This window comes from Ruditapes philippinarum, unplaced genomic scaffold (genome assembly GCF_026571515.1).
Source record: "Ruditapes philippinarum isolate M1 unplaced genomic scaffold, ASM2657151v2 ctg5919_1_1_1_1, whole genome shotgun sequence".
NCBI classification, from domain to species: domain Eukaryota; kingdom Metazoa; phylum Mollusca; class Bivalvia; order Venerida; family Veneridae; genus Ruditapes; species Ruditapes philippinarum.
Window position 1 is genome coordinate 2,995 of NW_026861513.1, and position 13,120 is coordinate 16,114.

General features: G+C 29.9%; 1 protein-coding gene across 2 annotated transcripts; it reads right to left on the reverse strand.

Annotated features, from left to right (window-relative positions):
- Positions 1-771: 771 nt before the first annotated feature.
- On the reverse strand, positions 772-4,277 carry LOC132715893 (uncharacterized). Of its 2 annotated transcripts, none has more exons than XM_060698996.1 (2): positions 4,129-4,277; positions 772-1,583 (listed from the first exon to the last, which is right to left on the reverse strand). In XM_060698996.1, the coding sequence occupies exons 1-2, from the start codon at positions 4,133-4,135 to the stop codon at positions 1,048-1,050; spliced, it is 543 nt and encodes a 180-aa protein (XP_060554979.1). In that variant the 5' UTR covers positions 4,136-4,277; the 3' UTR covers positions 772-1,047. The 2 variants fall into 2 exon arrangements, with proteins under 2 accessions (XP_060554979.1, XP_060554978.1); XM_060698995.1 differs by lacking the exon at positions 4,129-4,277 and adding an exon at positions 2,297-2,448.
- Positions 4,278-13,120: the final 8,843 nt, after the last annotated feature.

Genomic DNA, 13,120 nt, shown 5'->3' on the forward strand with positions numbered 1-13,120 from the left:
ATCTCTAGCATGCCTACCAAAGTTCATACTAGTTCATCTTCACTTGCTGCATTTCTTGCTTGGACGCCCTTTGATGCTTTGCATCAATGCTTTTCTTGTATTTTATGGTATTACCATACCATATTTGAAACAGGCGAAGATATACGCACACAGACAGAAACCAATAAGCAATATATGCAGTCTTACAAAGTACTATACTTATTGCCGACAATCTTAAAAAAAATCATCTTCAAGTGACAGTATGTCCATCCAAGTGTTAATATTGAAAGTCGAAATAAGTTTATATATAACCATAATTGTTAAATTTGTCCAAATTCATATTCAATCCTTATAAATATTTAGTAAAAAACTCTGGAAACAAAGGAATCCCTCGGAAGCATTAATCAGAACAAAATTACAAGAGACTTGTAGGCTCGGTTTGATTGAGTCTGTACATGAGGGATAATGAATTCGTGCAACATCCCTCACGCCCCCTAGTACCGGCTTGAGCGGTACTCAATTCTCAACACTTAATAGTGCTGGCATCAATTATCCAGAAGGACCAAAAAAGAAATATAACAACACTGAAGTGAAGTACGGGGCAACTTTTTACAGCTGCCACACAATACTTGACACCTGCTGAAAACCCACGGAAAATTCAAAAATATCCATCAGAATGTATCAGTTACGCTCAGTTGATAAAAATAGTGGGACAATCTTTTAGGCAGTTTTCATATTTTGTCCCAAAAAAATCTCACTATTAATTTTTATTCAAACACCATCAACATAGTCAATATTTTGAAAATATATTTCTGATTCAACTCAATTTGACAAAGAAAAATGAGCAAAATATCTTTTAAAGGTAATATATCTTAAGAGGTACACATAAAACTGATATCTTTATAGTCTGGTTCAAAACTGTCAAAATCAAAGGCGAAATAAAAGATGAAAAACTTTGTTCTTTACTAATGAATGCACAGGCAAATATGTCTAATTAAACAATACACTTTGTTTAAGTATTTGTGTAGTTCATTTTTAACTACTGATATTACTCTTTCAAAATTAACTTTACTTCCTCCCAGTGACGGCAATTGTGAATCTGTTGACTTTCTTTGATCCACCGGATAATCTTTCTACTTCATCTGCCACGGCCTTTTTGATTTCATCGATTCTTTTTCGGTCAAAACTTCTTTTCCCAGCAGCCAAATCTTCAGCTACCATTTCAATAGCGCCTGGTACCCATACTGGAATTTCATCATTCAGCTTTGACAGAAACGGGAAAGCAGCTTCTTGTGCGTAGTAAAGTACTGTTGAGCAGTTGTTTGAAACGAACTGGTAGTCTGCCTTCCCCTTGAAGTTTGTCCACCACTGAACGATAGCATATTGCTCTTCATTTGATACTTTGATCTTGTATACATTAGGCTTTCTATCGCCTTCTGCCTCAATATCTTGTTCAAGTGAATCCATAGGCGAAGCTTTTGCTCGAGGATTTTTATGATCACACTCTCCTTCAGGCCACCAACTAATATAGGTACCATCACTCAATTGCAAGGAGCTATGGCCGACATAATCTCCAGATGGGCGCCAAACATATACAACAATTTCTGCAAAAATAGATTTTCAAATTAATATTGAATACGATAACGTTATAAACTTACTAACTGAAAAGTGCATTTTTGCAGCTAAGGTTACGCTAACCGATAGAGACAAAATAGCCACCAACGATTATGATGTCAACTGCTAGTTCATTGGCCAAAAATTCAGTTTGCCTAATGTATAAACATAAAGTATATTTTCTCAAATTCTTAATTATTTGTTGACTGAGATTTAAAGCTGTATGCCTCCAGTATCATGCAATTTTTCATGAAAGTTTGAAAATGTTTTTAAAAGTATACTGTTGTGAAGTGAAAAAGAGAGTATTTTTCACATTGTAAACAACACTTACAATCCATGTAAATTATTAGGAAGAGGTCAAAATAGGCAAAAAGTCTTCACTTCTTTAATCACGCAGAAAAAATATGGTTGTGAAAACTGCAATAAACAGTTATGTATCGCACACAACATGTTAATTATAAGTTAAATATGTTTACTTTTAAGTACATTTTGTTCAAATTTGATTTTCTTGATATATGACTTATATATATTGACTCACCTGTAGGTGTGTGGTTTTAAGTATAATTGCCTAAGTTGCGTTTTAATAACGAAAGTAAATAATCAACATATCGAATGAATTGTCAATGTCTAATACAATGTCTTTTACAAAGGAATAAGTATTTTAAAAAAGTACAATATGGGTAAATATGTATAAAATATTTACCAGGCATTTTTGTTGTTCAGTCTGAAAATGTCTTTCTATATCCCAACTTTGATTATAAATTTATTTGCTTTTTTACATGGAATTCAAATTAACTTCCTTTTTGGGAAAGAAAAATGAAGTTTAGATATAGAATATTTTATCTAATGGAGTAGTTATCGAATATCTTATTCAAACATGATATATTGATTATTATGTATTTAATCAGCATGCTTCTACGGTCATGCTAATTGTCATGAAAATTGTATAAATGTATTGAAAACTTAAGTGTTGATTTGAACTAATACAATCATAAACATATTGCACAATTCACATAAATTGCCAAAACACAGGTAAGCAGTAAAAATGTTGTGATACATACTGCAAAATCAGTCCTTAATCGCACATAACATGTAAATTATTACCTGTATGTTAAATGTGTTTACTTTTCTTAAAAAATCTTTGTACATTTTTCTCAAGTTTAATTTTCTTGACATAGTGCACAAGCTTTAACATGTTTAAATGACTCATTTAAAATGAACGAACTGTTAAAAAAATAATTGTGCAGCTACATAATAAGCTTAAATGAGAAATATTTTAATCTGCTTTCAAATTGATGTTTTGATTGAAAGGGTTTAAAGCAATTTTTAAAGTAATTACTAATATTTTTTCCATAAAATTTATAAACGGTTAAATTATGTTGTTTCCATAAACTTATGATTGATTCTGAAATAAGATGTTTATCGTAGCATGTTTTTGTTATTTAACGCACATTGTGAGAAAAAAAGTTTCTACACATGGTGCTGCTTTAACAATGGATTTAATCGTTTAACATTGATTTCGTACATGCTCCAGTTATTCTTTTGCAAATAAACAAACATATCATTTTCATAAAGTCATTTTTAAAGTATTCTTTTTTCAAAACTCAAACAATAAGTTTGTGAAAAGATATATTGCTTTATACACAATAGATTAAGCTTGAATAAGTTAATAGTGTACATTTTATCATGTATAATATGAACATTTATTTAAAGTGACATTATGCCTATATTTTCATAGTCAAGTTGAGCTGAATTGACTTTATATTTCAAAAGATTGACTGTTAAAATTGTATTTGACCAACAGGTGTTATTTGAAAATGTTTAGGATAAATGTTATAAATCTGCCTTAAATATAAAAGACTGCCCCACTCTTTTTATAAACTGAACGGTACACGTTATTCTAATGGATATTTACAGAAAATTCTTTAGGATCCGTGCGTTATTTATTTTTTTTCCAAGTCAATTATGAGATCAAAAGGAATTATTGCAAAATGAAAACATAGTTATATATTCACATGTTCACTCAGTTATATATTCACATGTTCACTCACTATATACCCTTGGATGGACATAATGTCACTTTAAGGTTTTTCTTTACTAGTAATTCAATTTACATTGCATATAGCATAATAGTAACGTTTCATCTAAATAAATCTGAATTAAAACTATATCAAGCATATTGGGTACTGAATATTTGAATTTAAAAGTCATCCAACAAGGCAAAATTGACCTTTTTGCAGATACAATTTGGTTAAGTCTGTTTCTGCCCAAACATAAATTACTATTTTCAACTTTTGAAATAGAAGATCCTATGAGCGTACCAATAAGGGTTGATTGCTTTGAAATATTTTGGCTAGAGGCGTGCAGCTTTATGTGTAATTGTCTAAATTGCTAAATACAAATCAAAAGTGAATAATCAAAATTTCAGAAGAAGTGTCAATGTCTAATAAAATGTCTTATATTTGAGATAATACACAAATAATGTTATATTCAAAGAGAGTACTTCACGAGTAAATATAAATTAAAAAAAATTACCAGGCATTTTTGTTTCTCAATCTAAAACCGTCTTATTTTGGCACTGTAATAATCCAAACTTTCGTTTTCATTTTTTTTTTAATTTCAAAGAATTTAAATAAACTTCCTTATTTGGAATGAAAAATAAAGTTTAAATATAGCATATTTCACACAATGGAGTTAGTATCGAATTCCTTATTTAAACTTGATATATTGATTATTATGTATTTAAATCAACATGCCTCTAGATTTATGCTAAATTTCATGAACATTTGTAAAATGTATTGAAAAGTGTTGTGAGTGAACAATGACACTTATTTACACAATGCAGAAAACACTTGCATTCCACGTAAATTACCAAAAATCAGGTCAAAATAAGCAAAATATAGCCTTACTGCTTTAGTAAAGCAGTTGAAATATGGTGATACATACAGAAAAATCAGTCCTTAATCGCACGTAACATTTACATTATTACCTGAACATCAAATTTGTTTACTTTTCTTATAAATCTTAGTATTTTTTTAAGTTTAATTTTCTAGAAATAAGATTAATTTGGGTCCCCTTGAGGCATGAAGCTTTAAAATGACTCATCTAAAATGAACGAACCATAAGTAAATTTAATAATCAAACTACATTATAAGCTTGAATAAAATATTTGTAATTTGCTTTGATGTTTTGATGAAGGGGTATCTAATTAAATATATTGTTTTTTTTTTCATAAAAATTTTAAACGATAAATTTATGTTGTTTCCATAAAGTGATGATTGATTCTGAAATAAGATTTTTTTTATCGTAGCACGTTTTTTGTTATTTAACACACATTGTATATAAATAAAATAAAACGTTCTGTCAATGTAATCATGGTGCTGCTTTAACAAGGGATTTAACCTGTCTGCATTGATTTCGTGCATATTCCATTAATTATTATGTAAATAAACAAGCATAACAGTTACATGAAGATACTTTTTTCTCAAAACTCAACTATAAGTTTGTGAACTGATATATTGCATTACATACATCAAACATTTTGTAATATTTGCATTTTTATTATGTATTATGCAAGTCTATTAAAGGTTTTTCTTACTAGTAGCATATAGCAAATTACTTCATCTGAAATGAAATCATAATCATATGAAGCCTACTGAATACTTAAAATGTGAACATTATATATCGTCCACCAAGAAAAATTTGATATTTTGCAAATACAATTTGAAGTCCGTTTCTGCACAAACACAAATAACTATTGGCAGATTTGGAACAGGAGATTCAACGAGCTAATGACATTCCCATATTTTATCTTGTAGTTTTAGAATGAACAAAAAAAAACTCTACTTAAATTCAGTTATTCCCTGTAAATTTAACACGAAGCTTTCGGCCAGAAGAATGAGAGAACAGTCATACGTTCTGAGTATTGACCAAAGAGCAGCTTTCCCCTATACCCCTCTTTATGAAAACCCTGATCACATGCACCTTGGAACCGCCTCCGTGGTCGAGGGGTTAGAGTCGATGACTTCTAATCCAGTTACCTCTCTGTCGTGGGTTCGATCCCCGGGAGATGCTTTGGTAGTTTAGCGCTGAGGAAGGTAGTCTAGTACTGGTATAACTCTCCAGGAACGATGGTTAGGAAACTATCCGCCTATATGACTGAAATGCTGTTGGGAAAAGGCGTAAAATGAAACAAACAAACAAACATGCACATTGTTCGCACGCAGTGTGCCATTAAACTATTCAGATTCTGTTGCTTTATTTTGTAATAACAAATATCAAATATATCATAATAATGTCATAATATACGTCATAATATATACAAAGTGTATATAATGTAACAGTAGCATTTCTTGCATCACATATTCATCATAAAATGTTAAAATGAATAAATACATGAAAGAGAAATAGTAATTGATATCATGTTTAAGAGTAAGACAAAAGTAGAAAAAGACACAGAGAGAAATAAGAAAACCTTTTCATTGTCACTATATATTGATTACAGTTTTACAAATGTAGAAGCTTTGTGTACCTTTTAGATGTTAACAGCAATTATGTGTGTAATTCACTTTGCATCACATACTCAAAAAAGTCCAAACAATCCTGTATTTTATATAACTTCTTGTAAACGCAGTTCAGGAATATGCACGTAGACATAGATTTTGCATGGCACTTTAGATTTTAAGAAATTAATCGTTAACCTAATAGAAAATATAGCCAGCACTTCCTAAGTCTGACCAGATTCTATACTGTCCTGTTGGCTGGCCAACTTCACAGTGCTATCTTGAATATCTAAAATCAGTAATGGAATATTTCAAAACTAGAATCTTGAAAAATTCTTTTAATAAATGAAGCAGGTTGAGAATGTTCAAATATAGGACAGCCAACAAGATTATCTAAGCAATGTTTAACATTTTAATATTCACCCGTGTTTTGTCATTGTGGCAGGAAAGTAATTACCATGTTTTCTTAGAATGTCAATGTTATGTTGACATAAGGGCCTGTCTTCTTAACACTACTCGTATATTTACCATTTGTTCAGCAACTATCCAAACTTTGTTAAATGGAAACCCAAGAATTTGCGATGATGCAAACAAAAGACTTTTTGAGCCGTTAATACCTATATCCGAGAAAGCAGGAGATTGTCTTGATCATATTCACATTAAATCACATCAACTGTATGGTTCCTATCAAAATTGTCGAACTATTCGAATGATCCACATTTTCGTTATTTCCTCTTTCTATATTTCTGAAAGTTTCTCCCTCATTTTCATTCTTTCTGCTTTAATTTATGTCAATTCTATTTAATGATGTCTTGTATTATAAATTCTTGTTTAATTGCTTATCAATTTGTTTTAGATTATTACTTAATGTAAGAAACAATTTTGACTTTAATTATTTAAAATATGGATGTAAAATCAGATATATTTCAAGAAAGTCACGTATACTGTCACACATTTTTTATACATTGTAGAATACCTTTATAAGTTTAGCTTTCGGACCAAATCCTTTTCAACAATTCGTTTCTGTATTGTGTACATTAATACTCTGCATTATTTGTATATACCGTAAAGTTGTTTGAAATAAACAATGTTTAAAGTAACTATTAATTTTGTTTAAGACTGATAAAAGTCAGATAAGGCGTTCTTAAAATTTATGGTAAAATATTCGATAAGGGAGCTTTTTTCACAAATAACATCTATTTAAACAATGTACACTTCTTGTATTTATCTACTGAATTATAACAACTGTCCTTCTACCTTTTAAGGTTTATATTATAATGCACCACCTGGAAGCCACTACTACTCCTACTTTCATTGACTCAGTAGCTGTTATTCTTATTACCTCATCTGCGGCGACTTTTTTTATTTCATTTATTCTCTGTTGACCAAAAACCCTTTCCCCAGAAGCCATATCGTGAGCTACTTTTTCTATAGCCTCTGGTACCCATACTGGAATTTCATCATTTAGTGTTGAGAGAAACGGGAAGGCAGCCTCTTGTGCATAGAAGACAACAGTTGAACAGTTTGTCACGAAGTGGTAATCTGCCATCGCCTTGAAGTTTGTCCACCACCGAACGATAGCATTTTGCTCTTCTCTTGATACGTTGATCTTGTAAGTATGAGACTGTCTATTGCCTTCTGCATAAATGTCGCATTCAACTGAATTAATCTGCAAAGGATTGGCAGCACCACATGGCTTTTCAGGCCACCAACTGATGTAGGTACCATCACTCAATTGCAAGGAGCTATGGCCGACAAGACCTCCAGATGGGCGCCAAAAATATACAACAATTTCTGTAAAAAGGAATTTAATCATCAATATTGAAATCGATAATTTTATTAATTTATTAACTAAAAAGTTTATTTTTGTTTCAATTAAGGGTCCGTGTACTGCAAAAATAAAAAAAGTCACCAAACACCAAGATGTCGCTTCTTTTCCGATGCTAGTTTCTTAATTTCTAAATTATTTTTAGATTTAGATTTAAAGAAGTATGCTTCCAGATGATGCTAATTTTTCATGACAGTTTTATAAATGTATTTAAAAAGTATTATATGTATTGTAAGTGAAAAAAGAAAGTAATTCACACATTACAAACGGCACTTATAATCTACGTAAAATTACCAGAAAGAGGTATGCAAACATATTACTTGAATATTTTACTTTCCTTAAATTATTTGTACATTATTCTCAAATTTGATTTCCTTAGCTCATCTGCAAAGAATTCTGCTTAAAGTATAATTGTCTGTGTTGCTTATTAAAACATGAAAGTGAGAAATCAAAATGTCTGGTTAATCATCTATGTTAAATAAAATGTTTATCCTGAAAGGTCAGTTATACCTCAGAAATGCTTTTATTTTTTATTTAGTTTTAATTCTCAAATTTCTTTCTTTAATTTTTGGTATGTTGTTGCAGTTTTTTTCTTTAGTAGTTATACATATTAGATGTCCTATATTTATCATAAAATTTTTAAATGCAATAGTCATGTTTGACATGTCTAAAGAATTAAAAAATATTGATGTCTGAGACATAATATACTTTAAAGATTTTTTTTTAAAGACAGTACATCACGTGCAAATAAGTATAAAAATATTTACCAGTCATTTTTGTTATTCAGTCAATAAAAGTCTTTTTTTGGAAATGTTCTTTCAATAATCCCAACTTTAGTTCTAAATTATCTGCTCTTTATATTTCAATGAATTCAATTTTACCTTCTTTCTTCGAACAAAAAAATAAAGTTTTAATCTAGCATATCTTACACTGTGACAATGAGTTTTATCAATTTACTTTTTAAAACTTGATCTATTGTAAACTAAGTAAAAACATGTTAAAACTTCAACTTCAGTAAATAGACGTTTAATCCACGATTTCTTTATTTAACACTAAAAAACACTGTACATGTATTTGCTAGATTTAAATAAAAAGTAACAAAATACTATTGTCACTAGTTTGCGCAAAAGGCCAACATGTTATCTGAAACAGCCTATTATGGCTACCTATATAGATCCTGAGATAGCCAGGATTTTCAAAATCGACCAATCATAATATTTCATGTGTCGTAGAAAGCCTGAAATGATTTTTTTTAAATGGCAGCCATCTTAACATGAGTCTCGACATTTTAACTTAATGTACTAAAATTATAGACCAACATAATCACGGTTCTAGTTTAAAAATAAATGAACTATTGCTATAAGAAGATTTCAAGTGTCAAGAACTTGAATTTTCACTCCTGAAAATTTAGAAGTCATACTCGTTATCAAGATTATTATGAAAGACAGCAATGCCAGCTAAATATTTGGAAAATAACTTAAATCTGAGGTTAATAGGCATTATATTCTTTTTTGTTACATGTAAAATGATAATTTTTGTATATGTTCAAGATGGAAAACTCTCGTCGGCCATTTTGATGCAAAGATAAACAAAAGTAGAAAATTTATAATTTCTTGAGGATAAACCTCCATGTAGTGTCCTATAATGTCCTGCAATCTCAAAATTTAAATACCCTCAATACAAATACCTTCATTCAACAGAAAATTATCTTATCAAATAAAACCAGCAATTAATTATAATCAGCAGATATGAATGGTTGAGGCAAGTTCAGGAATCCTAACAGGTAAGTGTTACTGGGCACAATTGCTTCATTTGTCAACGAGTTATCCTAGTTCGATGATCATATAGCCATTACACAGATTTTGTTTTAAACTGACATATTCATTAAAAGGTCCTTGAAAAAAAATCATTCACTGTTCCTTATACTCTAATACTATTTAAATGTTTCCTGTCTGGTTTGTTTTCTTAGTTTTGCTTTTGTGTTTGTTTTCTAAGTTTTGCTTTTATAAGTTATAGTTATAGTATAGCGAGGCGAATGTTATGTGGAAATATCTCTACAGAAAATGATCCAGGCCATTATGTTTCCGCATAACAGTCGAGTTCGATATACTATTACTGTTTTATCGTATGATAAAAATAAATAAAGTTTTGATTAGACATAAAATTTAAATATATAATTTGCTTCGCTTTATGGATTTAATCCCCCACACGGAACCTCGGTTACTTTTTATGGTACATGTAAATGACCAATTTTTGTTTTTTCTTATTGTAAACTCCATAAATTAAGAAGTAAAGAATAAAAAAGTAAAGTAAGAGTAAAGTGGGTGTTTCTGATCGGTTGGATGACCACAGACAAAAACATTTCTGTAAATAAATTAACTGTGATGCGCCAGCCGCTCAAACTGGCATGCCAAAGATGGTTTTAAACAATGAAAACGATTATTGTTATTTCTTTCGGGGACCAAATTACATTCAGAAAAAGGGATTAAAAGTTTTCAAACAAGTACGTTTAAGCACCAGACAAAACATTTTCTAAACTGACATCTATATCCATGTACCCATTAAACTTTTTCCCCAATCTGAAAAAATTTTCCCGTTGGTTTTAAAAATTACCAACCCCAAAAATTTAAGTGCCCGCCCAGTGCCCCTTTTATCTACGGTCACGCTTAAAAAAAGCCAATTGAAACCAAATGTTAAAAATACCTTTTGCTTTTATTTTTCCAAAAAATGGTTAATTTTTAAAATGTTTTTAAAACTCAAAAAAGGGTTTTAAACCCGGAAAAAAAATAACAATTAAAAAATCAAAAAATGCCTTTTATAAAGGGGCTAAAAAGAATAAACCCTTTTAGGAAAAAATTTGAAAACCATAAATTGAACTAACAAACCACCCGTTTTTAAAAAGGGAAATTACTTTTTAAAATTAAACAAAAACTTTTGGGCCTCAAAACTGAAACCCCAACCCCTTTGTTTTTTTCCTCAATTTTTCTTTTTTTACTTTAAAGGAAAAAAATAAACCTTTAGAAGAACCCTTTTTTCCCGGGGGGTTTTTAATTAAAGGGAAAAAGGCAAATCTTTTTTAAATTTTTTTTTAAAAAAAAAGAAATTTTTTCCTTATTTTAAAAGAAAATTTTTTTCTTTTTCAAACTCTTAGAAATTTGTTTTGGACTAGATTTTGAAAAAAGTTTAAAGGTAAAAAAGAAAAGGTTAAAACCCTAGTTTAAGTAGTTGTATTCAATACCTTTTTTTGTTTTTTTTGCAAACCTGGCAAAAATTTTCAAGCAATTTAATTTTAGGGCCCCAATTTTTTTAAAGTAAAAAAAATTTTAAACCCACAATTTGGTTTTTTTAAAAAATTTTTCCCCCCAGGCCCAAAAGGGAAAAACCTTTAAAACTTTTTTTTAAAAAACCCAAAAGGAAAAAAAAAGGGCAAAAATAAAAACCCTTTTAAATTATAAGTAAAAAACATGACATAAAGTTGGACAGCATGCATGTTTATTTAAAAAAACAAGAAAGAAAGGCATATAAAAGCTTATATAAGTAAAAAAAACATGACATAAAAGTTGGACAGCAATTCGTCCTGTACATATAAAAGTAACATGTATTAAAACAAACAATATTAAAACTAGGCAAGGAGTTGTGGTGGGGTGGTGGCGGTAGAGTGAAAAAAAAATTTCAGATAAAAATTTTTCGTGCGACACCTAGTGGTGAAAAATTTTCTATGATCCGAAAGATAGAATTACACCGAAAAAGTGTTAAACACCAGAAATGCCTTAAATGTGCTAAAGATGTAAAATAAGATGATAAACTGTACAAACATAAATCACTTTATACTGTTCCACTATATAAAGTATAATTTTTATGTTTGCATCTGGCAAGACTCAGCAGTTTATTTATGTCAAGATAAAGTAGAAACAAATACCAAATTGGATGAAAAATGTCCAGGCCCAGAGGGCACTGGACTGTTTATTTAAAAAACAAGAAAAAGAAAGGCATATAAAGCCTTATATAAGTAAAAAACATGACATAAAGTTTGACAGCAATTCGTCCACCACTGGTCCAACCAAAGAGACTTGACAGGCGCAAATTTAGACGACAAAGAAATTTAAATTGTATAGATGCCTACCACTTTCCCAAACCAACCAAAAGAAAAAAAAAAATATATGTTACAGCAAGTTCTAGAGAAAGTTATAACAAATTCTACATGAGTATGATCAAGCAAATCATAGTAGAGAACACTAATGTGGAACAATTTGGAATTCCTATCAGGTTACATATATGTAGTCATAATGTGTAACTAATATATATAGATTATATATATGTATAAAGTAACATGAGAAAGAAAAATATTTACAGTTATAACAAAAGCTATTTACAACAAAATGGGTATTAACAACTGTATTATTTTTTTAAGGGATTAAAACTTGTCACAATGAGCAAGTGCTTGAAAGTAAAAAACTTACAATATAGAAGTTAACAGGGGTAGACCCTGCCGCTAGCAGGTTTATTATTAAAACACTTTCGACTAGATTAAATTATTATGGAGGCTTATTAAAACGATGTTAGACAAAAAATATGTGATTTTATTTACTGGAATAATAGTGAGGACAAATTGTCAGACTAGAATTATGTTGACTAGTTATGATAGTAAAAATTTACAATACATAAATATAAAAAGCAATAAAAAGTAAATACAAAAAGTACAGATCTTCGGCTCAATAAGGAGCAATTGAAGAAGCATTGCAATGGATTTCATTTTTGAACTAGCAATATTTTGAGTATGTATATAGTTGTAAATAATTAGAAAAATGTTACAAAACCAGCATCAAGATATTTGTGTCACACCCCAATGACACAATAAGCAAATACATATTAACAAAACAATTGTCACTTATTTGTGTTTGCCCAATGACACAAAATGCATATACGGAGTAAAACCAAGTCCCTTTAATTGAATCACACTAATGACACACAAAGGCGTATGTACATGAATAAAAGCAGCTTTATTTGTTTGTATCACACCCCGATGACACAAAAAGAGTAAACTACACAATACTAGAATAAGATTAATATTGATCGTGTACACCCAATGACACACAAAAGTCATATATATTATACATGAACAGAAACTGTCAATTTTATTTTTGCATCACCCCCCGATGCACAACAAAAGTAAAATTTGCCAAAACAAATATTGAAA